Source organism: Bos mutus, chromosome 18 (genome assembly GCF_027580195.1).
Source record: "Bos mutus isolate GX-2022 chromosome 18, NWIPB_WYAK_1.1, whole genome shotgun sequence".
In the NCBI taxonomy this organism is placed as follows: domain Eukaryota; kingdom Metazoa; phylum Chordata; class Mammalia; order Artiodactyla; family Bovidae; genus Bos; species Bos mutus.
The window spans coordinates 60,551,647-60,578,884 of NC_091634.1; the positions used below are offsets into that span (position 1 = coordinate 60,551,647).

Below are 27,238 nucleotides of genomic sequence, written 5' to 3' on the forward strand. Positions count from 1 at the left end.
AGGTATCTCTCTCCTGTGGAGAAGGAGGGGGACTGTGAGAAGTGAAACAACCATTCCCACCTATAGTGCTGCTAAAGATGCTGCATGCAGGACAACAAGCCAATTACCGAGGCACAGACTTAACCTGAGGCCTCAGCATGTTTTGCTATTTCCTCCTTGAAATGTGGATTTAAATTCTGGCTTAAAATCTGGCTCAGATACAAAGGGTTTCCCGGTTTATTCACAATATTGGTTGTAACTTTTTGAATCCCATATCATGGGCCAGCCACTTTATTTCTAATCTTCACAATTATACTTTACATTAGAGTTCCTCCTCTGCCTTCTCAGACGAGGAGGCTCAGAGAACTTAAAAGGTTTGTCTAGTCTGCCAAGAGCTAGAATAACGGGCCCTTTCTTCTGGAACCAATGCTCCTAAGCCTGATTCCGCGCTGCCTTCTACTCTGGGTAAGAGAAGCTTCTGAGGCAGATGGAAGGAAGCAGGGAGAAGTGCAAGAAGAGGTTCTTAGATATCGGAATACACCTTATCGTGTAAGGCTCACCTCTACACATAAAGTTTTTTCTTTCAAGTCAAAGAACGGGTGACACACTCTACCGGCCATCTTGGTTGTGGCAATCCCAATCCTTTTTTTTTTTCCCTTCGGTGACGGACAACCAAGGAAATTAGGCAAAGCGGCCCTCCCCAGGGATCTGAAGGAGCGCCAGGGAAGCCCAGCGTCGCCCTCTAGCCGGCCGAGGTCCAGGACGCCGGCCCTCAGAGCGCGGCAGCTCGCGCGCTCGGCGCCCAGCGGCAGGTCCGCGCGGCGGGAGGGGTTCGGAGGGACCCAGCCGGCCCCGCCCCGCCCCGCCCCCTCATTTAAATACGCGGCGCCGGCGGGCACGTCGAGCTCGCCGCGGACTCAAGATGGCGGCGTGTGGACGTGTACTGAGGATGTTCCGCTTGGCGGCGGCGCTGCCGCTGCTGCTGCTCGCGGCGGACGGCGCGCAGAAAATCCAGGGCCCGGGTGGCCACGGCCAGGGCCCGGGCCCGGGGAGCAACCTTCTTCCCCTCGGAGCGCAGCCGGGAGGCGGCGTGCTGCCGGGTCAGCTCCTGCTGCCTCAGTCATCTCAGTTGCAGCAGCAGCAGCAGCAGCAGCAGCAGCAGCAGCCACCTCAGCAGCAGCAGCCTCAGCAGCAGCAGCAGCCGCCGTTCCCCGCGGGCGGGTCTCCGGTCCGGCGGGGCGGAGCAGGGCCCGGCGGGTCTGGCGGGGGCTGGAAGCTGGCGGAGGAAGAGTCCTGCCGGGAGGACGTGAGCCGCGTGTGTCCCAAGCACACCTGGAGCAACAACCTGGCGGTGCTGGAGTGCCTGCAGGACGTGCGAGAGGTGAGGCGCCGGGCGGGCAGGCCTGGCCGCCGCGGACGCCGGGCGGCCTGGGCAGCCGCGGCCGCGCCTCTCGCTTCCTCTGCGCGGCCGCCCGCTCCCCGGCGCGCTCCGGGGAGGGGACCCCACCCCCAGCCCTCACTCGCTCCCGGGCGGGGGTCTGGGACGCCCACTCCGGCTCCCGGCCGCCGTCGGCCGAGGCCCAGAGCGAGTCTGTTTGCTCCGGTCTTTTGTGTGATGCTCTAAGCGCGGTGGCTCCTCGGTGAAGACCTGTGTAGGATTTTGCCACCCTTTTCGATTTGGGTAATTTGTAGCAGCTTTTTAAAACGTGAAAAATGGTTGGCGTACTTCAGCTGGTAAAGAATGCCCTGCTGTTTATTGGCAGTAGATAATGTTTGGACAGCTCGGGTTCTGTTCTGATGTGTATTGTAGTCTGCAGCCAGATTTACTGTCGTTACCCTATTCTTCTGTAATTCAAAAATTGCTGTTATTTACCAGCTGCTGAAACTAATATATGCTCTTCTTTTTTCCTTCACGTCTTTTGGTCAATTTGTAATAAATCCCAAGTGTAAGCTATTACTCCAAATGATTTAGAGTCCCAAAGCTTGAAAAGTCGAGGCAGCATTTGAGGCTGGACTGTGAGGTCTTTGCTTTCAGATCTTTTTTCCTGTCTGACTGTACCTCTTAATGCCTGGTTTGATGTTCTTTGATGCCATTCAGTTTAGTAACACAGAATTCTTCTCTATATTTAATGCTGCAGACGTTAAGTGCATTTTTGACAGTTATCAAAGTTTGGGAGCAAATCTGGTAGGGACACTTCCCCCCCCCCCACCTTTAAACATATAAAAGGCCCAAAAGTTGACAAGTAGAATGAAACCACTGCTTGATACAGTTTTATTTGGAAAAGTTTTATCAGAATTGCCTAAGATGCTCATGGTCACAGGAATACCATTGGTTTGTACAAAAAGGCTAGTCTTGGCAGTTCCCCCCCCCCCATCCCACTGTGATATTTGCCCTGGTAGTCCATACAGAGTAATTCACAAGAGGAAAAGATATACATGCTCAGGGGACAGAGAGAAAGGAAATTTCTAGAGCCACCAGAAATGTGGGGCCTTAGATGACTTATCTACAATTGGAAAATTAGAAAAAGAATCACTTGTTCTTTATTCTTCACCTACTCCTCTAGTCAGTACAGCTAAGATTCTTAACTGTGTCAGGCTTCTTGAAATTTTCTGTTTGGCCTTTGAGGATATAAAATACATGCTGTTCTCTCAAACTAGGATCATAATGTTGGGGACCAAACATTTGGTGAGTAGTTTGTAGCAGAAACAGGATGTTATTAGGGAAAGTGGCCCTTTCTAGGAGTACATCTTTCTTGACATGTATTAGGGACATGTGGATTCTGTCACTCACAGGAGCAGTGTTCCTTTGTCATGCTTGTAGATGTGTGTAGCAGCATATATAATCCATAAATAACAGATTTGAGCACTTTTGGAGTCTGTTTAGTTAGGTAGATACTGTATTTCTTGCATTACTTCCTGTAAAAAACCTGGCCGGAAAGTGTAGTGCCTGTAGTTCCACCTTTGAGTATAAGACTCTCAGCAGGGATATTGTTTTGGTGACTACATTTTCCTTCCTTTATGGGGATGTTATTTAAACTCTTTGAAGGTAGTTACTAGGTCCTGCACTTCCTTTGTAGCTTTCCAGAGTACCTAATTCAGTGCCTAGACTCAGTAAATAGTGTTGACTGATTGAAAGTGAAGTAAACTAATGGCGTCTGTTTTATGGAAGAAAAGATGTCATGTGAATTGAAGGAGGGGGCTTTTGGAGCGCCGAGTTTTTTTCCAAATTTCCAGTTGTTGTTGTTGTTGTTTTTTCTCCTATTTTATATACATAAAAATGGAAAGAATAGTACCATAAACAACTATATATATTCTTTAAGAGGTGGAGCTAGTTTTAAACTACTTTTTTTTTTTCCCTTTAAAGACAGCAAAAAGAAATTTTACTCCACTTAGAGAATTAGTTAAATCTACTTTATGCGTTTGAAAGCATATAAGAAAGTGAACTAGCTAGGCACATTTGAAATGAAAGTATGGAACGTGTTTTGTATGTGCTTTTTGGTATGTAGGACTGTTTGATAGGAACGCAGACATTTGTGCTTCTTTATTCCTTTGGATACTTATTTGGGGGAAGATTGTTCTCTGTGTTCTTGCTGTTAGTATTTCGAAGATGCAAAGCATATGACTATTTAAATGGTAGTGTGGTAAACCACATTTTTATTTTGAAGTAGCATGGGTATATGGTATTAGGTTAAGTCTTAAGTTCAAATATTTTAAGGTTCCCTTTAGTGTTCAAAGTTATGTATTAATTCACTTACGGAATCTATTTGAAGGTATTTATGGATGGCATCACCGACTATCGATGCACATGAGTTTGGGTGAACTCCGGGAGTTGGTGATGGACAGGGAGGCCTGGTGTGCTGCTATTCATGGGGTCGCAATGTCGGACACGACTGAGTGACTGAACTGAACTGATAGTTACCTTTAAATAATTTCAGTGATACTTACAGTTTGTCTAATGCATGGTATGCCAGCAAATTAAAATTTTATGTGTAAACTATAAGTTAAACAGCATATAGACTAAGATTAGTTCACAACTTTTCAGTTTTTTTAGTTACTATTTTGAAGATACATGTTGTGGGGGATTTTTCTTTCTTTTTTTTAAACCCTCTCAGATGAGTCATGCCTTTTAAAAGGTCAAGTATACCCAATGGGCCTGCTGTTCCATAGTGGGTATATTAGCAGTAATGATGGAATAGTAGTCCTGGTTATGTGTGTATTTCTGTATGTAGTTAGCAGTAGTTCTAGTTAAAAGAATATATAACTAGTTCACATACATATACTTTCTAGTATAAGTAAAAGGAGAAATATACCCTGGGCTGTCCTGGCAGTTAGAGGAGAAGTAAACCAAAGAAAGAGGAGGTACTGTTGTCTAGTTTAATGTTTGATAAAAAAGACATGCTTTATGTTGAGAGTAATTTTAAAATACTTTATATATTTTTGGCTGAAATGACAGAAGTTTCACATGGAGATGTTGATTCTTTAGAAGTTTATTAGTGATGTGCGTAGTTTTTCTTAGTTTTTCTTGTTAGATTTTTAAAAAAGAAACAAAAGCTTTCTAATACATGAACAGAAGTAGCGAGAATAGTTTGATGACTCCCAGCTTAAACTGTCCCCACTTTGTTTAATCCCAGGGCTTGGGAGAATGGCGTATTTTAAAGCAAGTCCCAGACACTATGTCATTTCATTTATAAATGCTTCAGTGTAAGTTTCTGATAAGGACTTAAAACAAGATAAAACCAGAACCTGATTGTTACTTTTTAGTATTTAGAAGTATTATGGTGACTTCCTTGGCTGTCTAGTGGTTAAGACTCCCTGCTCTTAATGCAGGAGGCACAGGTTTGATTCTTGGCTTGAGAACTGTGCCGCACAGCTTAGCCAATATAAAAGCATTATGAGTATTTCTTCTGAATTTCTTGGTATCAGTTTCAGGCTATACATTTTGACCACTTTCTATGCACAGAGTGAATGCTTTGTAAATATTTATTTAAGATGGACTATAATATATATTGAAGAGGAATTACATTACAAAGTGTAAACCTGCTTTGACTTATAGGTGAGCATTTTCTTTTTCTATTCGTAGTCTTTCTCTTAACTGTATCCTAAGATAGTAGGCCACAGTATCTGTATTGTTTATCCTGTGAGGTGAGTAGTGTTATCTTATTGTCTTAGTTGAGAAGCAGACTCAGAGAGATGAAGTAACTTGTCCAGTGTTATATCCTGACCTAAGTGGTAAAGCTTGTATTCAGAAAATTCTCTCTGACTTCAAAGTTGTACGCTTTCTAATCTGCCATGGATGATTGCAGCTAGGAAAATTAGTATATGGCTGTTGAGAATGCCGGGGGTTCATAAATGGACACAAAGTGAGAAGGGTAGCCTGGAATTAGAATTCTCTTTTCCTCACTACCAAGAACAACTGGGTAGCAGCAGCCTCTTAGCATTGGAGTATTGTATAGATTTCTCAGGTGCACGGACCGACATCATGAGACAAAGCTAATTTAATACTAATCTGAGTCCATTACAAGTAGGGTTTTGCTTCATGAAAAGATTTTCAGATTCCGTGTTACCTTCAGCACAATTTGTATAGTGGAAGAATTTAAATGTATCCCCTACTATTTGTATTGACTCAGTGGAGCACCACGAAGAGTACATCAGGGCTAGAGCTGGCACTGCTGTTAACTAATCGTAGGACTGCTTCTTCGTTCCATTCATGCAGCGACACTTTATGCTCTTTCTGTAGTGACTCATGTACCAGGCCCCTTCTCTCTCATCCCAGGCCCCTCCTCTAGGTTCTGGGTGATTACTGCATCCAGCCATCGGTTGTGAAAAGAGAAGATAAGAGGACTGCACTGGAGTTTTCCAAACTTGGACTGGGCTTGGAAGTGTGTGCGCGCTCAGCAGTCGTGTCTGACTTTGCAACCCGCATAGACTGTAGCCTACCAGGCTCCTTTGTCTGTGGGATTTCCTGGGCAAGAATACTGGGGTGGGTTGCCTTTCTCTTCTCCAGGGGATCTTGCTGACCCAGCGATTGAACCCACGTCTCCTGCATCTCCTGCATTGGCAGGCAAGTTCTTCACCACTGAGCCCCCAGGGAGAGCCAGTCATTTTACCACTGAGTCTCAGTTTCCTCACGTGTACAATTTAGTTTTCGAGATCCCTTTTATTTCATCTATATGAATTGTTTCCTGTGTATTCTGTCTGTATGTATTTTATAGTTTGTAGAATTTATGTGTGTGCCATCTTGTTCATTCATGGGTGAAAATAGTGAAATGAATAATGCAAACAGCAATTAATCCAAACACTGTTTGACTTTAGGATATATTATGATTTTGTTTGAGCCAACATGGAATTGCCTCCTGTGCTGACTCTCAGTGGTTGGAAGCACTCTAACCACATAATCAAGGTGTTATTGATCTGTTATGCACCTACCATAGTGGGAGAGCACTAGTATTTTAAGATACCAGCATTGCTTACAGTTGGTTTGATAAATGGGATTGTGATCAGGAAACAGTTGTATAAGAGAGTGTTCATCACTGCATGTTACACGGGCAGTGAATCCTTTAGAGCAATGAAAAGAGCACAGAACTAGGATTTAGACTTGGATGGAGCCCAGCTCTGCTACTCTTGGCTTAAAAATCATACCACCGCTTTTCCGCCCGCTCTCCCCTCCCTGCCAGCCCCGCTCTGGCCGCACTGCGCTGGCTCTGAGCTCCGGGCTCCTGCTAAGCCAGCGCCGCTGTCACCTCCCTCCAGTCGCCATCACGATCATCTACCGGGACCTCATTAGCCATGACAAGATGTTCTCCGACATCTACAAGATCCGGGAGGTCGCAGACGGGCTGTGTCTGGAGGTGGAGGGGAAGATGGTCAGTAGGACAGAGGGTAACATCGATGACTCGCTCACTGGTGGAAATGCCTCCGCTGAAGGCCCCGATGGCGAAGGCACCGAAAGCACAGTAATCACTGGTGTCGATATTGTCATGAACCATCGCTTGCAGGAAACCAGCTTCACAAAAGAAGCCTACAAGAAGTACATCAAAGATTACATGAAGGCAATCAAAGGGAAACTTGAAGAACAGAGACCAGAAAGAGTAAAACCTTTTATGACAGGGGCTGCAGAACAAATCAAGCACATCCTTGCTAATTTCAAAAACTATCAGTTCTTTATTGGTGAAAACATGAATCCAGATGGCATGGTTGCTCTGCTGGACTACCGTGAGGATGGTGTAACCCCATATATGATTTTCTTTAAGGATGGTTTAGAGATGGAAACATGTTAACAAAGTTGGCAGTTACTTTGGATCAATCACCTGTCGTCATAACTGGCTGGCCACTGCTTTTCATCCACACAACACCAGGACTTAGACAGATGGGACTGATGTCATCTCGAGCTCTTCATTTGTTTTGAACGTTGATTTATTTGGAGCGGAGGCATTGTTTTTGAGAAAACGTGTCATGTAGGTTGTCTAAAAATAAAACACATTTAAACTCATTGGGGGAAAAAAAAAATCATACCACCACTTTTTTTTACCCTTAAGTAGGAACAACAGACTGGTTCCAAATAGGAAAAGGAGTACGTCAAGGCTGTATATTGTCACCCTGCTTATTTAACTTATATGCAGAGTACATCATGAGAAACGCTGGGCTGGAAGAAGCACAAGTTGGAATTTAAGATTGCTGGAAGAAATATCGATAACCTCAGATATGCAGATGACACCACCCTTATGGCAGAAAGTGAAGAGGAACTCAAAAGCCTCTTGATGAAAGTGAAAGATGAGAGTGAAAAAGTTGGCCTAAAGCTCAACATTCAGAAAATGAAGATCATGGCATCTGGTCCCATCACTTCATGGGAAATAGATGGAGAAACACTGGAAACAGTGTCAGACTTTACTTTTTTGGGCTCCAAAATCACTGCAGATGGTGACTGCAGCCATGAAATTAAAAGACGCTTACTCCTTGGAAGGAAAGTTATGACCAACCTAGATAGCATATTCAAAAGCAGAGACATTACTTTGCCAACAAAGGTTCGTCTAGTCAAGGCTATGGTTTTTCCAGTAGTCGTGTATGGATGTGAGAGTTGGACTGTAAAGAAAGCTGAGCACTGAAGAATTGATGCTTTTGAACTGTGGTGTTGGAGAAGACTCTTGAGAGTCCCTTGGACTGCAAGGAGATCCAACCAGTCCATTCTAAAGGAGATCAGTCCTGGGTGTTCATTGGAAGGAATGATGCTGAAGCCGAAACTCCAATACTTTGGCCACCTCATGTGAAGAGTTGACTCATTGGAAAACTCTGATGCTGGGAGGGATTGGGGGCAGGAGGAGAAGGGGACAACAGAGGATGAGATGGCTGGACGGCATCACCAACTTGATGGACATGAGTTTGAGCGAACTCCAGGAGTTGGTGATGGAGAGGCAGGCCTGGCGTGCTGCGATTCATGGGATCGCAAGGAGTCGTATACGACTAAGCGACTGAACTGAACTGAGGGACAGTTAAGTAGTGATGGACAGGGCAAGAGGAGAAGGGGACAGCACAGGATGAGATGGTTGGATGGCATCACTGACTTGATGGACATGAGTTTGAGCAAGCTTGGGAGTTAGTTGGTGATGAACAGGGAGGTCTGGCATGCTGCAGTCCCATGGGGTTGCAAAGAGTCGGACACTACTGAGCGACTGGACTGAACTGAACTGAGGGACAGTTTAAGTGAACATATACATGAGTTCCTTTTTTTTTCTTCCAATTTTATTTTATTTTTGGTCCCACCACATGGCTTGCAGGATCTCAGTTCCCCAACCAGCGGGAACTTGGGCCATGATAGTGAAAGCGCCCAATTCTAATCACTAGATCACCAGGACACTCCCTACATGAGTTCTTGAATTTGATGTGCTAGTTATATTTTTCTTTTTTTACAGTAAACAAAATATATGACCATTGAAGTAGGCAATAATAACACATACCACTTAAAGTCATCTTGTTTCCACATATGGTACATGCTTTGGAAGACTGGATTATCACTTAAGATCCTTTTAGCTTTGGTGATTCTGTCATCCGTAGGAATATGAGACATGTGCAAGGGAGTCAAAAGCACAGGTGAAAAGGAAAGATGCTTCGAGAAATTAAAGAGACTCTACTGACTCAAGTAGAGAGTGTGAGAATTTTTTGAGTCCAGATTATAAAGGGTCTTGCTTGCACCACTGTAAAGCCCAGAAATGGGGTGTGTTTTTATCCCAACCTGAGATAAAAATATTCCTGCAGATAATTGAGTTGCTTGTAAAATAGCACAGTCACTTATGCAATGAACTTTTTAAGAAGTCTCTTGATAAGAATGCTTTCCCGTAAATAGGTGCTTAATAATTCATTGTTCTTTGGAAGAAAATAAAGAACAGTCCTGAGATGAGATGGTTCATTCTCTTTGTACATTTCTTCTAATGTGTTCAAAACAAATTTCATTAGCAACAATCCTCCCAGAAAATTTCTCCTGCTTATAGGAGAAATGTATTTTAAAGAGAAGCCGTTAAGATGACTTGTATAATGTGCAAAGTAATTTCTCTTCCTTCAGCAAACATTTACCGAATGCATACTATGTGCAACTCACTGTGCTTAGTATTAAAAGCTACAAACACATGATAATAGTAGCATTTACCAAGGGATTTTGTTTGCCTTGTTCTAAGGGACAGGATGTTTTCTAGGTGTTATGTATCTCATTTAATCTTATGAAAAATGTATCATTAGGATTATTTCAGTGATTACTATTTTTTTAAATGAGGGAGCTGCCTCAGTGCCGGTAAATAGTGAAATTAAGATTTGAAAGCAAGTCTTGTCCAACTGTAAAATGGCTCATACCCCTCCCCCATCCCTGTGGTAGTCCTGCGTGATAGTCACCAGCTAAATGTAGCTACTGAGCAGTTGAAATAGGAGTAGTCTGAGTTGAGATGTGCTGTAAGTGTGAAATACACACTTGATTTTGAAGACTTTGCACACATAGGAAAATAAACTATTTCAGTTTTTGTTGGGGGACGTGCTGCACACCCTGGGGGATCATAGTTTCCACACCCGGGATCAAACCCCGGCCCTCAGCAGTGAAAACGTGGAGTCCTAACCACTGGACCACCAGGGGAGTCTCATCTCTTTTTACATTGATTACTGTTCACATGAGAATATTCTGGGTATATTGAGTTAAAAACATTATTAAAGCCAGTTTCACTTTCTAATTTTCAATGTGACTACTAGAAGACATAATATATGTGGCTTCTATTATATTCCTATTGGGCAACACCAGCCTGGAAGAAGTAAAAGATATCTTTATTAAGACCATAATGCAAGTTATAAAGTAGTAAGTAGCATAAGAGAAGAATAAATTAAATTCTACGAGCATATGGTGGAGAAAATGATTGGGAGAATCCATATAAAGCCCATCAGTGCTTCTCATTCTTAAATTGGTTGTTCATATCATGAAATTCTTAATTTAGCCACCTTAAAGTGCCTGCTGATCTGGTTAATGGATGGATGTCATCTTCCTCATGCTGAATTTATGAGTTGTCAGGGGTACAATAGCTCCTTCAGATTGAGAGGAGCTAAACTCATAAAACTGGAAGTCAGTAAGTGACTCATCTTTATTTGGTTGAGTTAGATATATTTAAAACTTAAAAAGAATCTCAAGTGATGGTCCTCAGAACTGTGCCAGTACTTACCCTTGTATCTGCATTAAAATAGAGTGTGGAGAACAAGAAGTGTGGACTGGAATCTAAAAACAATGAATTAAGAGAACCAGGCATTTATTTTCACTCAGCTTTAATAATTTTACTGAAGTTAGAAAATTAGATCAGTTGCATGGTGCTTACAGTAACCTATAAATTCTCCTGTTGAAGGATTGAATAACATTATAACTATGTAGGGAGAGTCATAGTGAAAATGGGTACTGGATCTATATCCTTATGAAATAGAACAAATTCTTTAAAACATTTTTGTGTTCCTTTAAAAACAAATAAAAAACATATGTGATGCATACTTTAAATCGTAAGATAAACAGTGAAGTGAAATATGTGAGAGAAATTAACCAGGGGAATGTATGTATGTTATAAATCAATTCAAATGCAGAATTACAAAAAAAAAAGAATTAAAAAATCATGTTTAAAGAAAATGCTCTGATGTCTAGAAAGGTTTCATTGGTAATTTAACTTAGAAAGTCACGTACAGAACTTCCACAGTTCCTACGCCAGCCAAATCAGCTCCGTAATGTGATAAACAACACGAAGTGAATAAAAACTTTGAGAAGGAAAAGGGGATGATGTGGAGAGTTTTAATCAGGCATAGAGTCCGCCATTTGTTAATTAACGCCATCTACTGAGCATACCTACTGCTCGTGGAATAATTGGTCAGGGCCCTTCACCATGTGGCGCTCTTCATAGGAGAAGCTGTGGAGTGAGTGGGAAGACTGGGTTCTGAAACTACAGTCCGGATTCAAATCCTCGCTCACCTAGCACCTACTGTGACCTTGGACAGATTTCTCTTCAGCTTCCACTTTTCTTATCTGTAAAGTTGAGATATAAAACCTACTTCCACAGGGTTATGATGAGAATGAAAAAGAAACTGAAATATTCATCCAACTGTACTTGCTCATCAGTGGTCCTTGGTTGTTGCAGATGACAGCCTTCAAGATACGGCTGTGTGTTCACTGTCTTAAGAGAAACGTGGACTGTCATGTGCCATACCTTTTATATAATCCATCCAAGACTTCTTCGCAAAGGCTGTAGTTGAACTTACTTGAAGAGCAGTAAGGTCAAAACTTTAATGGAGTCTTTACCAGGTATTTAAAATGTATACAATTTGAGGTTGTGGAGGCAAAGGAGTGAATTCCTTGGGTGAAGGAATTCAGTTCTACCAAGTGTTCTTTCATTTTCTAGGCCTAAATGATGCCTAAATTTGGGATATATCGCCCATCAAGACAAAGGAAATCTCTGTTCTCTGATGTGAGAGGGGAAAAAAACATTCTATTCCTAAGATGGTACTGCTTAAAACATCCTCACTCTGTAGATTGGAATGACTAAATAGCTGTTTTATCAGCTGAGAAACAAAAGGCATTGATACTTATCTTTTTGCCCTTTGTAAGACCAGATAAATATAAAAATCGCATAAATTTTCCTGAAAGTTGGCAACTTTTCAGAGGGAAAGTAAAATGTAAAGACTTATAAATTGCTAAGGTGGGAACATTGGCTGGCCTGTGAAACAGTCTATATTAAGGTATAAATACATAAGTTACTCATACATTAAAAACAGCACAAGGTATTTTCAGTATGTAAGCCTTCTTTCTGATGTTATTAGGTAGTAGAGTTAGTTGTGAATAGTTTAGAAATAGCTAGAATTCCACAAATCTCTTTTTAAAACGTATTTGCTAGATTAAGACTTGACTGACGTGTATAGATAAAAAACGTTTAGTGTGTAGAATTGCTGGTTTTCTTTTTTAAATCATTATAAGAAGTTTCAAGAATTTATAAGGTTGTCTCTTGGTTTTCAACTTGAAAATATCATCTGATGCAGGAGAAATTGGCAGTGAAAGCAGAAGTCGGGAGATGGATATGGTTCCTTCCTCTTTAGGAAGTAAATATGGTCTCAGTTTGCTTCTCTGTTCTCCAGCTCTGCTTCCCACTAGCTCCCTACGTTACAGCCTACTGTTTGCTACCCCTCCCCTGCCAAGTAGTTCATGACTTCCAGAGACTACCAAGTTACAGCTGTTGAGTTTACAAGCTTTTTATGTAAATATTGTTTGTTGACAAAGATTTTATATTCAGTGATTTGAGTAGTTTCAGCCCCAGACTATTGCTCGTTATCTTTCCCTTTACACAGCCCACTGTCCCTCCCCACTACCAGCTCTCCTTTAAGCATTGTTTTCTGGCTTGTTTTTACTAGCAGATTGAACCATAAGAATTACTAATGTTTGAGATCAAACCCATCTGTCCTAAAGGAAATCAGTCCTGAGTATTCATTGGAAGGACTGATGCTGAAGTTCCAATACTTTGGCCACCTGATGCAAAGAACTAACTCATTGGAAAAGACCATGAGAACTGACTCATTGGAAAAAACTGCGATCCTGGGAAAGATTGAAGGCAGGAGGAGAAGGGAACGACAGAGGATGAGCTGGTTGGATGGCATCACTGACTCGAAGGACGGGAGTTTGAGCGAGCTCTAACTGCGATCCTGGGAAAGATTGAAGGCAGGAGGAGAAGGGAACGACAGAGGATGAGCTGGTTGGATGGCATCACTGACTCGAAGGACGTGAGTTTGAGCGAGCTCTGGGAGTTAGCAATGAACAGGAAGGCCTGGCGTGCTGCAGTCCATGGGGTCACAGAGTTGGACATAACTGAGTGACTGAACTGAACCAATCATATTTGATTTATAAAAAGCAGCTTCATATGGTTCAATCAGTTGTTCCTCCTTGTTCAGATTTTGAGTCAGTAGTATCTGCTTCTGTGGCAATTGGAGAAGGCAATGGCACCCCACTCCAGTACTCTTACCTGGAAATCCCATGGACGGAGGAGCTGTGGCAATATTCATTGTTTCCTTTTGTATCATCTTAAAGTATTGTGTTAGTCAGTGGTGTCTGGCTCTTTGCAACCCCATGGACTGTAGCCTGCCAGGCTCCTCAGTCCATGGGATTCTCCAGGCAAGAATACTGGAGTGGGTAGCCATTCCCTTCTCCAGGGGATCTTCACAACCCAGGGATCAAACCAGGTCTCCTGCATTGTGGGCGGATTCTTTACCATGTGAGCCATCGGGGAAGTCCATCATCTTAATATCAAGAGTTAAAAGCAAGGGGATAGGAGAAATTTAGACATTTTGGTGTAGGACTTTGACCTGGGGAGTCTTCCTGAAATTGTTTTCCCCAGCTTCTCTTTGGGTTTATCTGCCCCTAAGGTTAAAAGAAGGGAACCAGTGTAGATTGTTTTATACTTTTACTCATTTATTTGTGAAATATTTACTGAGCACTCACTGTATGGGTTAATTAATAAATAGCATGATTTTTTGGCATTTAGAAAATGTGACTTGAGAGTTTTGTTTGTTAAAAAATAACGTATTCTGAAAAACTTTCTTACTTCTCTCACAATAGGGGAGATGTGGAACTAGGTATAAATGTCAGAGGACTCACCAAATAACATTTACTTTTAAAAAACTGAATTACTTTGAGTTGAGTTGTGGTCTAACATTTAGTTTATGGAATGCTTGTAATCTCATTTGGAGCTCTTGATAATGGTATGCAGTGGATAGGACAGATACCTGCCTTATTTTATAGACAGAAACACCACAAGAATCAGATGGGTTGTGATTTGCCCAAGTCATGTAAATATTAAGATATGGAACTTGGACTTGCCAACTCTTTGGAAGTTTTAAATTTTAAAATCCAAGTCTTTTAAAACTTAAAATCTTTTTTTTGTTGTTGTGTATTACCACATTGTTCTGATAATTTTCACATTTACGTAAATGATATATTTTAATATTTTTAAAAGTATTTTTATAGCCCATTTAAATTTAAATATGCCAAGGAATATTTGAAAACATACTATGTGCTCCTATTCCTCAAATCGTTTTTGTATTTCTCCTCTCCTGGGCACTAATCTTACATAGATTAAAGTGATTAAATTGCTTGCTGTCATCTCAGTCATGAGGCTCTGTTCTTCACCTTCCTCTCCCCACCAGCAATGTGGTTGGGGTTTTCCCCCCTGTCTTTCATTTTGCATTATTACTATTGCTGTATTTTTTAGGTTTATAGATCTTTTCTTCTGTGATTGTCAGTCTGCTATCAGTGGCAACTGTCCAGTGTATCTTTTATTTTAGATAGTCTAGTTTCGCCTGGAAAATCCCAAGGACAGAGGAGCCTGGTGGGCTGCAGTCCATGAGATTGCTAAGAGTCGAACACAACTGAGCGACTTCACTTTCACTTTTCACTTTCATGCATTGGAGAAGGAAATGGCAACCCACTCCAGTGATCTTGCCTGGAGAATCCCAGGGATGGGGGAGCCTGGTGGGCTGCACTCTATGGGGTCCCAGAGAGTCGGACACGACTGAAGTGACTTAGCAGCAGTAGCAGCAGTTTCATCTGTAGGAAGTTTGATATGGATCTGAAATATACCATTTCTATCTTCCTTGTGTTCATATTTTCCTTTACGACCTTGAATGCTTTTTGTAACAGCTGTTTTAAGGTCCTTACCTGTTCATCCCGTCATCGGTCATTTCTTGGTCTTTTTCTACTGATGAGTTTTTCTTCTGTTGTTCACATTTCTACTTCTTTGCCTGCATGGTGTTTTTTCTTTTTGGCTGGGTGTTGGTCATTGTGTGTTTTTACATCTCTGCTGCATTTTGTTGAATTCCTAAAGAGTGTTGGCTTTTGTCTGGCACACAGGTTACATGCAGATCAGTTTGATCCTTTTGAGACTTTTAAACTTTGTTAGGGCAAGTCCAGAGCAGCCTTTAGCCTAGGCCTTATTTGATCTGCTAATGAGCTGCAACTCTCCTCAGTTTCCCAGCTTTTGTGAGGTTTCTCCTCCCTGGCTGGTGGGAATGTGCTCCCTGCCCTGTGTGAGCTTCGAGAATTCTTTGGCACCTTGACTTCTCAGTGTCTCATTTCCCACTGCAGGTGCATAGGATACAACTTGACTCAGGAGATCCCGTTGACATTCTCCTTGGCTCTTTGGACAGCTGTCCTGTCCATTACCCACTCTGTCTTGCAAATTTTGGCCACCTTGGAGCCCCTGCACTTTGACCTCTCTGCTCATCAAGTACCCGGAGTCTGCTTGGGTTCCCCCTCCCTGTGCTGCCCCCTGGAAACCCCTTCCTGGCAGTAAGCTGGGTAACCGGCAGGCTCACGGTGTTTCCCTTCTCTCAGGCATTTTAGGCTTATGCTGCCTGTTGGCCAGTGACTGAAATTTATTTCATATATTGTGCCTGAGTGAGTGAGTGAGTGAAGTCGCTCAGTCGTGTCTGACTCTTTGCGACCCCATGGACTGTAGCTTACCAGGTTTCTCCGTCCATGGGATTCTCCAGGCAAGAATACTGGAGTGGGTTACCATTTCCTTCTCCAGGGGATCTTCCCGACCCAGGGATCGAACCTGGGTCTCCCACATTGGAGGCAGACGCTTTAACCTCTGAGCCACCTAGTTGTTAATTACTACAATGGCATTTTCTGTGGTAATTAATCCTTCATGAGCTGGAGTAGAAATCACCATCCCTTGAGTTTTAACTTATGACATATCAAAGGGAAATTAGAATTTGTTAGAAAAGGAGATTAAGAATTATTTATTATATTGCAAATGTATCTTTTGACAATTTTGCTTCTGAAAATTAATACATAACAGTATGGTCAATGTGTAAGAGGTATTAAATTGAAGCTTTTTTTTTTTTTTCGTAATAGCAAATAATTGGAAGCAACCTCAATTGGAAGCAACCTAACACCCTTCAATAAAGGAGTGATTAAATAAATTACTGTGCATCATTACAATGAACTATTGTATTGCTGTGGAAAAGAAGCTCCTTATGTCATGTATGGAAAGATCTCCAAGATCTGTTAGTAAATTAGGAAAGTAAAGTTATTGCTTGGTATAGTATACTACCGTTTTTGTAATCAAATAGGAAAAATAAGAATAAAAGTATTTATCCATATTTGCTTGTATTTGCATTAGAATGCTCCAGAAGGATACAGAAGAAATTAGGGCTGATGGAGGATAAAAATAGGTGGGAAACTTTCCATTATATTTATTTATTTTTTATTCTTTTATATTTTTAATTTATTTTTAGCTATGTGATGTGATTTTTAGGATCTTAGTTCCCCCACCAGGGACTGAACCCAGGCTCATGGCAGTGGAAGTGCCAAGTCCTAACTATTGGACCACCAGGGAATTCCCTATATTTTTGATTTTTTAAAAAATATTTGAGCTATTATGTATATGTTACCTATTTAACTTTTTTTAATTAAGATAAAGTTATATTTTTCCATTACTTATGTTGACGAAACTACCTTAAATGAGAGTTCCACAGGTATAATTTCATTTTGTGTCAAGGTCAGCTTGTTTGTAACTGGGTTGAGCCAAACCTTTTACCAACTTAGAAGATAAAAGATTTCCTTAATACATTGTTTAGGGCAAAACTAACTGCCATTATGCCAAACCCCAAAATACAGTGGCTTAACACAAGAGAGGTTGTAAAGACTTGCTGGCAGCTGGTGATCTGGAGACCCTGGTTCCTCCCCATCTGTGGTTGCATTTCCTGGGGCTGTGGAGCCTTCTACCTTCAGGCGGACGAGAGAGTTAGCCGCCCTGGCCTGCTGCTTTTTTTTTAACTCCTTATTACCCTTCCTTTCTTGTAATTCACACACCATAGAATTCACCCTTTCAACCACAAGTTCTTAAAAGCCCTGGCCTCAGTCAATCTGGTGAGAACGGCTCACGTGCGGCACCTGGACACACAGGAGACTGGGGGAGGCACTCCTGTGACCGTCCCCAGACAGCTGGCGAGTTCCGTCAGTTGTCTGGGCAAGTCAGGTCAGGTTCATTTGCCAGCCTGTGATTTGTCATACCGAAGCGGTTCTGTTCCTTCCCATTTTCTCCAGGAAAGGTGAAAGTTGTTGATGAACAGTCAGATTTTTCTTTGCTGTGCTCTGCTGCTGCTGCTAAGTCGCTTCAGTCGTGTCCGACTCTCTGTGACCCCATAGATACCAGCCCACCAGGCTCCCCCGTCCCTGGGATTCTCCAGGCAAGAACATTGGAGTGGGTTGCCATTTCCTTCTCCAGTGCATGAAAGTAAAAAGTGAAAGTGAAGTCGCTCAGTCATGTCGTGAAACCCATGGACTGCAGCCTACCAGGCTCCTTTGTCCATGGGATTTTCCAGGCAAGAGTGCTGGAGTGGGGTGCCATTGCCTAAACGTGTGGAAATACTTCCTTGTGATCAGTTTCTAGTGTTACAGTCTCTTTGATTTAAACTATGGAAGCAGTTTCAGCCTTGTGTAGTGATCTCACTTCCAGTTTTATACTTGGTAACAGTCAGGACCTTGTGTGCTGTTCCTGGTGTTAAGCCCCAAGCCCTAAGTTAATGGAACAGTCTCCCCTCTTCCCTCCTTTATTTCTGGTGCTGTAGTTTTTAATCCTCCCTCCCTCCTTTTCCTGGCACCTGGGGGATTCCTCTTTCTCCTGAGTTCATCTATGCCTTTAAAAGAACTTCGTGTTTACTGTCAAAGACTTTTCAAGTTCTGAACGTACATGTATTTCTAGAACCTGAAGTTCATGACTTTTGAGGCAGCTCATTCTTTGGGTAACTGACTTTGTTCAAAAGGGACGAGGAAATAGACTAACATTTATTGGGCAACTGCTGTGTGCTTGTTACTTAATCACCACTGTTACTGTAAGAGGTGATTTATCCAAACACACAGAAGCTTTTTTAAAAACTCATACGTTGATCACTCATACTCAACCACTAAAGTTTTACCATTAACATTTTTACTATATTTGTTTTATCACATAAATCTTTTAAACATTTTCTGTAAGCTGTATGAAAAGATTGTATTCCATGTCAGTTTTAATTCATAGCTTTTCTTGTGCTTAATAAAAACAAAACACTCTCCTACTGCCAGAACTTTAAAAAGAAAAATAAATGAAAACTTGTATCTTAGTTAAAAGCAACTGCATTTATTTTGTATTAGTCTTTTTTCCCCCCCTCCTCAAAGAGTTTGGGAAAACCAGTGTCTTTCTGAAGGAGGTCTGCTCATTCTGCTGTGATGAGCCAAAATCCTTAGACTTTTCTTTTTTCCCTCAGTTTCTAAAGATGTTATTTTCACAGTCATCTTTTTCTAGATCTGGCCTTTCCGTTATTGTATCCGTTTATGTTACCGAAAAGGAATTGTAGGATTCAAGGTATACCTCGCCTGGAAAATTGAGCTTGACAAGTGCTGAAACTTTTGCTATTTTCCTGAGAGTTTAACAATGCCTTGTAATGGTGGTTTATACATTATTTTGAGACAATAGTAAATTCACTCTTTAGATTAACTAGAACATAGCAAGTAGAGTGTAGCAGAAGTGCAGATTATTGGTTCCCCTTGTTAGGTAGTTAGAATAGGAAACAGGAGTCCAAAATGGCGGTGGCTAAAAGACAAGGAAGGGAAAAACCCGTGAAAATAGAACAAAGGAAGGTCAAAGGAAGGTCCGAGGACCGGAGTGAGGACTTAAGGTAGAACAAATGGCACTCCTGGCTAGCCCGATTTGCATAGGGAAGGCCCAGGGGGAGGGAGACATATAAAAAGAGGAGCCAAAGGGCTCGCTTTCTCCCGCGCGCTGGCGCGCTCCTCCACTCTCTTTTCTTCGCGTCTTTGGGTCGGCATGCCCTCACGCTTCGAGGATGGATTCTTCTGCTATCTTCTAAATAAAATGGAGCTGTAACACTGATTTGTCTAAGAGCTATAACACAGTTTGTCCAAGACCCGAGAGCTGTGACGTGCGGAAGGCTTTAAGACACAACCGAGGAGCATACACTCACTGGACACTCTAGTGTTCTCCGTCATCCAAAATAGTTGTTTAGTAACTTAGTTATAATAATAATAGCCTATATAGGAAGTTGTTAACCTTTTGATATGTCTATGTTTAGTTTACTTTTCAAAAAATTCCATTATCTTGTTCCTCTATTGGATGATTTGGTGATGATTCTTTTGTGATGATAAGTCCATTCTGTGGGCATGCTGAAGTCTAGAGATGGGTTTATTCTTGCTGTGCATTGCCTTTGTTTCCTGGACTCGGAGGATGGCTGGTGTCTTCCCTACCAGCAAATTGAAAAATTGCTGAGCAAACACTTAAACTTACTCATTTGAAATGGACTCTTAATATCCAGTTCTGTGTGCCATGCAACCTAGTTTGGAGAGTTGGTGCTTGTTCAGGCTGATGCAAGGCTTCAGTTTCCTTAATTGTAGAGATTGAGCAGTTGTGAGACAGGCTTGAGGCGGTCTGGGTCTGCGAGCACGCTAAGGAACGCTGCTGATCTGGGTGTCCTGTGGCAGTCGGCAGATTACCTGATGTCAGGTTAGTGTCACAGGGAAGAGTTGTGGCTCTTTAATTCAAGGTTTAGAACAGTTTATGAACAAGTATTTAAACGTTTTTAGATAATTTGAAAGCATTCCCATTAACATGTGAATAGCTAATTTGATATTTGTATGTAAAGTTGGATTAGTTTTGATATTTTGGGTTAGGCTTTATAGGCTGCTTTTTATGTTAATAATAAACTTCATAATGGAAACCTTCTGCTGTTAGGCACCTTCACCATTTAACTTAGCTTGAGTCCTTGACCTCTGTATTTACTTTAAACCTTTATCTTGGGTGATTACTCAGCACCATTTTTAAACAGGGTCTTTGTTTATACCACCGTGTCATTTTACACTCTACTCCCTCGTTTAGTTTTGACCAAATTGCCTAATGTCTCTGGATACAATACTGGAGGTAAAACACAGAACAGTTGGAGTCCTTGTTTAAATTCCTTTTGAAAAACCAGTTTGAAATCCTTGTTGAAAATTCGTGGTAAGGTGGGAGAGGGATAAATTACAAATTTGATATTAACCGATATACATTACTGTATATAAAATAAACAGCAAGGAACTATTGTAAAGCACAGGGAACTATCTTTAGTGCCTTGTAATAACCTATAAATGGAAAAGAATCTGAAAAAAAATATATATATAACTGAATCAATTTGCTATACACCTGAAACATTGTAATCATCTGTACTTCAGTTTTAAAAGTTGTGGTAAAAGTCTTACTATCTTTTTTTGAGTTTAGATGTGGTGTGAGGACAGGACTATTTTATAAAGTTGAGGGAGTGTTACTGCTAAGATTTTTTTTAATTGCATTTAATCATGAGCTGAGGTCTGCTTAATTCTCCATAAGCACTGTCTTTAGCAAGACAATTTGATAGCCTTCCCTTTCCTCCAAGACTCGGGTCCCATTTATTTGTGGTTTTCTAGCAGTGAGGTACCTGTCTGCCTATTTGCCCACCTGTCTGTGCTTTTTCTTTCCTTTCCTTTTTTAAAAAAAAAAAAAATTAGTTATTTTTTAATTGATGGATAATTGCTTTACAGAGTTTTGTTGTTTTCTGTCAAATATCAACATAAATTAGCCATAGGTATACATATATGCTTTATTTTTAAGATATTGATTCATTAGTGACTTATTTGACTGTGTAGGGTCTTAGTTGTGGCACGAAGGGACTTTAGTTGCAGCATGCAAACTCCTGGTTGTGGTGTGGGATCCAATTCCCTGACCAGGGATCAAACCAGGGCCCCTGCATTGGGAACGCAAAGTTATTAGCCACTGGACCACTGGAGAAGTCCTTTCTTTTCCTTTTTAATGTTTTAAGAATAGTTTAAAAATAATTAGCAATTTGTGGGACTTCCTTGGTGGCCCAGTGGTTAAGAATCCGCCTTCCAGTGCAGGGGATGCTGATTTGATTCCTGGCCAGGGAACTAGGATCCCACATGTCTTGAGCAACTAAGTCTGAGTACAGTGACTACTGAGCCCACACTGTCACAACTAGAGAAGCCTGCACCCGCAAGAAGACCCAGTGCAGCCAGAAAGAAATAGTTTTTAAAATAATTAGCAATTTGTCATTCCATAAGGCCAGGTATTCTGAATTTATGTTTTCAATTGTTATGATCACCTTTAAAAACCAAATATCCTGAAATTGTTGTTAGAAGGCATTAATTGGCATATGTATGAAGTATAAGATAAAATGTGAGATTATTAATAACAGGGACAAGCATTTCTTAAAATTATCCTTTCAATTAGAAGTGAAGTCTTTAGAGTGTTTCATTTCACTTCAGTCACACATTCATGTCCGACTCTTTGCGACCCCATGGTCTGCAGTACGCAGGCTTCCCTGTCCATCACCAGTGTCCATCGAGTCAGTGATGCCATCCAGCCATCTCATCCTCTGTCGTCCCCTCCTCCCCCTGCCTTCAATCTTTCCCAGCATCAAGGTCTTTTCCAGTGAGTCAGTTCTTCGCATCAGGTGGCCAAAGTATTGGAGCTTCAGCATCAGTCCTTCCAGTGAATATTCAGGACTGATTTCCTTTAAGATTGGCTGGTTGGATCTCCTTGGAGTCCAAGGGACTCTCAAGAGTCTTCTCCAACATTTTTATCTTATTACTGTTGTTGTTAGATAGTCCTTGTAATGAAGTGAATTTGATTCAATTCTGGTCAGTTGTAGCAGACAACATTTCTTCTGTATCCTCTTGAGAAAAAGGCTCACCTTCTTTAGTCCTTTGCTTGATCAGTTCTTCCTTAGAAAGATACCCATGTTTGCTGCCGCTGCTGCTAAGTCGCTTCAGTCATGTCCGACTCTGTGCGACCCCATAGACGGCAGCCCACCAGGCTCCACCGTCCCTGGGATTCTCAAGGCAAGAACACTGGAGTGGGTTGCCATTTCCTTCTCCGATGCATGAAAGTGAAAAGCCAAAGTGAAGTCCCTCAGTCGTGTCTGACTCTTAGCGACCTCATGGACTGCAGCCCACCAGGCTCCTCTGTCCATGGGATTCTCCAGACAAGAGTACTGGAGTGGGGTGCCATTGCCTTCTCCGAAACCCATGTTTAGCTGGATCTAATACCTCAAAAGCATGAAGAAGGATATCTTCCAAAATTGGTCTGTGTCTTTTATCAAGTCATCACTTCGGTCATCACTGAAATGATGAAAGATGACTTTGGTCATCACTGAAAGAAAAATTTCAAATTGAATGTAACCAGTGAGGGTTCTTCTTGCATCTCTGTCTTCAGATTGGGTAGCTCTCCTTCACCAGGGGCAGCATCATAATGACTTGATACTTGTTCCGCTCTCTCTGTACCTTCCCTGTGTTCCCAACTCGTTCAGTCTGGTGTTCCCGACTTGTTCAGTCTATGCTTTTTCTGATTCAAGGGTATTCTAATAATGCCGTTTTTCAGTTCAGGAAGTTCTTTGTATTGATACATTCATAAAACTCTGCAGGCATCAGATTAAATCACTTAGAAGTGTTAGAAGTTTTGAAAATAAAGAATCTTGAAAGTTTGTTAATATTTCATTCTTTGTGGCTCTTGCTATAAATGATGTGAATAATCTGACTTGTACTTACCATTAGAAAACCCAGTTTAAATAATTGGACCTAAATAAGAAGAGAAACTAAGGCACTTTCTTGTATTACATAATATACTATTTCATAAAGATTTGAGTATCATATCATAGCATATTATGGTTGAATTCTTTTCTTATTTTTAGGTACATGTTTTGTAAATTTTGTTTTGTACAGAAACTGTCCCTTGAAAAAGAAACTTGAAGTTTCTTAATGGGGTATATGATTTTAACATTTTTTTCCTAATGTTGAACCAGAGTTTATTTGTTATTTTGGGTGGCTAAATTTACTTGCTGTAATTTTATTTAAAACTTCTGAATCTGTGAGCGAGCATTAGAATTTAAGGACAAATATATAAAATGCAACTGCCTGAAATTCTAATTAGTAAGAATGTTACAAATAATAGTATTAATCATACCTTGTAGGAAACATCCTAAGAGTTTGTAAATGTATTGCCAACAAAACTTGGTTAATGTTTGGCATTTGTGATGCAATTAATAGTAACATTTTCAAGGTAATATTATTGGTGGAGGTCTGCAAGGAATTTAGAATGAAGAATTAGTCAATGTTTTTCAGAGCCATGGCCAGTGAGAAGGTTGCCCCGAGCAACTGACATTATTTGTTCTTGGCATTTTGAGCTCTTTAGTGAAATGTCTGCATTAGCTTAGATTTGTTTTTGAGGAAAGTAGGAAGTCATTGAAGATTCTTGGGTAGAGAATAAAATAGTTAAGGAAATTATTTTTGTGAATGTGGATTAAAGTAAGGAAGATCTGAGAGAGCTCATTGACTAAATTGTGTTTATCGTTAAACTGTGAACCACAGTGGACTAGTAGCAGTGGAGATAGCAATGGGATTGAAGGGAGACTCATTACTTAGGAGAAATTGAGAGTGCTTTTGTTCATTCATTTGCCAGACTTTGGATAACCGTTATTTACTTCATGTCTGAAATTTAATGGTAGGTGCTGGGAACATGGGGATTATTATATAGCTCACCTCCCATTCTTGAAAGGCATGGTCCTTGTTCTCATGGGGCTTACTGTCTAGTGGAGGAGATAGCCATTAAAGAATCACAAAATAAATGGAAAATTATAGGTAAGATAAAAAACTTTGAAAGAGATCTATATGTATATATCGCCAATCAGAGAATTTGGAAATATTTTCCTGAGAAAATGACGACTGAGCTGCAGAAACAGTAGATTTAACCAAGTGAAGAGAGGTTAAAGTCTTAACTGTTAGGGTCCCTCCAAAAGAACGTAATTCTTAGCTGGTGTTGAATTTGAAATGACAGCCAGGCATTTCAAGCAATTTCCAGTAAGAGGGTGTAAATTTGGAAATACATCTTGAGCTGAATCTAAATTTTAGTTACTCGGTTTAAAAAAGCTATAGTTGGAGGTATGAGAATGGTTGAGCCCTCTTAAAGAATGTGTAAATAGAGTATGATTCCAAGGACTGAGCCCTGGGGAATGCTCACAATTGAGGGTTGGGAAGAGGCTTGTTGAGAGAATTAGAGGGAACAGGAGGAATGGTTGAAAGTTAAAAGAAGATTTAGAAGAGTTTTTAATTGTGGAAGCCAAGGAGGGAAATTTTAGTTGTGGGAACCGAGGAAAGGGACATTTGAAAGGGTAAATAGAAGAACACAGTTAAGATTTAATGATTGAGAAAAGAGCATTGGGTTTTTTGTAAAGCAGAGATAGATTTGGTAGAACCCGGATTTGGACTATCCGAAACTATTAGTCTATTTCAGAAGTTTGATAGTGACAGGAGGTGAGAGTATCTGGAAGAGAGGGCATCTCACTTAAAGATTTTTCAAGGTTAAGGAAATTCTTTTGAGTTTAAAGGCAAAGAGAAAGGAACCAGTAGAAGGTGAAAGAGGGAGATGCTGGTGAGGAAGACGGTGACTATAAATGCTCGTGAAGAAAGAAAGGAGGAGGAGAATCAAACCAATTTGGTGTCAGAAAACATGATTTGTAATTTTTCTGAGAACTTAAAGGCTATAACTCTCAATTTCACAGACCTTACCAGTTACCAGGAAAGTTCCTATTTTAGGTTTAGCTTATGCCTCACAGAGTAAAGGTTATTTTGCTTTTCTTCTTTTTTCCTTCTGCAGAACTGTTTCCTTCTTAAGTTAAATTTCAGTGAAAGTAGATAGAGATGTTATCCCTACTGTCCAAGATACTTATGTCGTCACTTACTGAATAGTCATCATGTTGTTTAATATTGCAAGGTAGTTTTGAGGTGGAGCCAAACACCGGGGGCTTTGTGCCCCACAAATAATGTTTAGTAAACCTGTGTTGCCTATAGGAGAGGAGACAAACAGTGGTATATATGCCGTTCTGGAATAGATCCAGAACAGTTGGGAAAAACACCATAAGTAGCTTCTGTAAAGAAGAATTATAGCTTTAGGAATACAAAATGTCAGGACCGCAAAGACTGAGCCTTCTCTGTTGATCTAGAAGTGTCTCGGTCCATCGTGCAGTGCCAGAGTTCTGTCGGGGTGTCACCTGACTGTGTGTGGTGGCACCTGGCCCCTTGTCTCCGGGTGTGCGAGCCCACTCACAGCAGTACAGCTGTTGTAGTCCCCATTCCTAGGCCGGTGCCTCTTCCAGTGCTCAGTAAGGCCCGGATGAAAAAAGAAAGTAGCGTTATATTGGCTGTGAGTACTTAGAAACTTAATTATTTTAAGCTTCTCTGCGACTAACACAAAGAAGGAGTATCTGGTTTTTGTATCATTTGTTTTCAGCCTTCAGTTCAGTTCAGTCGCTCAGTCATGTCGGACTCTTTGTGACCCAATGAATCGCAGCACACCAGGCCTCCCTGTCCATCACCAACTCCCGGAGTTCACCCAGACTCACGTCCATCGAGTCAGTGATGCCATCCAGCCATCTCATCCTCTGCCGTCCCCTTATCCTCCTGCCCCCAATCCCTCCCAGCATCAGAGTCTTTTCCAGTGAGTCAACTCTTCGCATGAGGTGGCCAAAGTACTGGAGTTTCAGCTTTAGCATCATTCCTTCCAAAGAAATTCCAGGGCTGATCTCCTTCAGAATGGACTGGTTGGATCTCCTTGGAGTCCAAGGGACTCTCAAGAGTCTTCTCCAACACCACAGTTCAAGAGCATAAATTCTTCAGCGCTCAGCTTTCTTCACAGTCCAACTCTCACATCCATACATGACGACAGGAAAAACCATAGCCTTGACTAGACGGACCTTTGTTGGCAAAGTAATGTCTCTGCTTTTCAATATGCTATCTAGGTTGGTCATAACTTTCCTTCCAAGGAGTAAGCATCTTTTAATTTCTTGGCTGCAGTCACCATCCGCAGTGATTTTGGAGCCCCTGTTTCCACTGTTTCCCCATCAATTTCCCATGAAGTGATGGGACCGGATGCCATGATCTTCGTTTTCTGAATGTTGAGCTTGAAGCCAACTTTTTCACTCTCCACTTTCACTTTCATCAAGAGGCTTTTGAGTTCCTCTTTACTTTCTGCCATAGGGTCATCTGCATATCTGAGGTTATTGATATTTCTCCCAGCAATCTTGTGTTTCTTCCAGCTTGTGTTTCTTCCAGTCCAGCGTTTCTCATGATGTACTCCGCATATAAGTTAAATAAACAGGGTGACGATATACAGCCTTGACGTACTCCTTTTCCTATTTGGAACCAGTCTGTTGTTCCATGTCCAGTTCTAACTGTTGCTTCCTGACCTGCATACAAATTTCTTAAGAGGCAGATCAGGTGGCTGGTATTTCCATCTCTTTCAGAATTTTCCACAGTTTATTGTGATCCGCACAGTCAAAAGCTTTGGCGTAGTCAGTAAAGCAGAAATAGATGTTTTTCTGGAACTCTCTTGATTTTTCAATGATCCAGCGGATGTTGGCAATTTGATCTCCGGTTCCTCTGCCTTTTCTAAAACCAGCTTGAACATCAGGAAGTTCACGGTTCACATTATAGCTGAAACCTGGCTTGGAGAATTTTGAGCATTACTTTACTAGCGTGTGAGATGAGTGCAATTGTGTAGTAGTTTGAGCATTCTTTGGTATTGCCTTTCTTTGGGATTGGAATGAAAACTGACCTTTTCCAGTCCTGTGGCCACTGCTGAGGTTTCCAAATTTGTTGGCATATTGAGTGCAGCACTTTCACAGCATCATCTTTCAGGAT

The 27,238-nt window shown here is 41.3% G+C and overlaps 2 protein-coding genes across 2 annotated transcripts in view; both read left to right on the forward strand.

Moving 5' to 3' along the window:
* Positions 1-880: 880 nt before the first annotated feature.
* The window catches only part of GLG1 (golgi glycoprotein 1), a 130,059-nt gene continuing 103,701 nt past the window's right edge, over positions 881-27,238 (forward strand). Inside the window, 1 exon segment of the mRNA XM_070388726.1 lies at positions 881-1,360. Coding sequence (XP_070244827.1) covers positions 902-1,360 — 459 coding nt within the window. The 5' untranslated portion in view covers positions 881-901.
* On the forward strand, positions 6,564-7,472 carry LOC102269822 (translationally-controlled tumor protein). The gene has a single exon (XM_005894334.3). The coding sequence runs from the start codon at positions 6,579-6,581 to the stop codon at positions 7,254-7,256; it is 678 nt and encodes a 225-aa protein (XP_005894396.3). The 5' UTR covers positions 6,564-6,578; the 3' UTR covers positions 7,257-7,472.

Coding starts and splice junctions, on each gene's coding strand:
- LOC102269822 (XM_005894334.3), top strand. CDS start 6,579: ATGGAGCCCAGCTCTGCTACTCTTGGCTTAAAAATCATACCACCGCTT.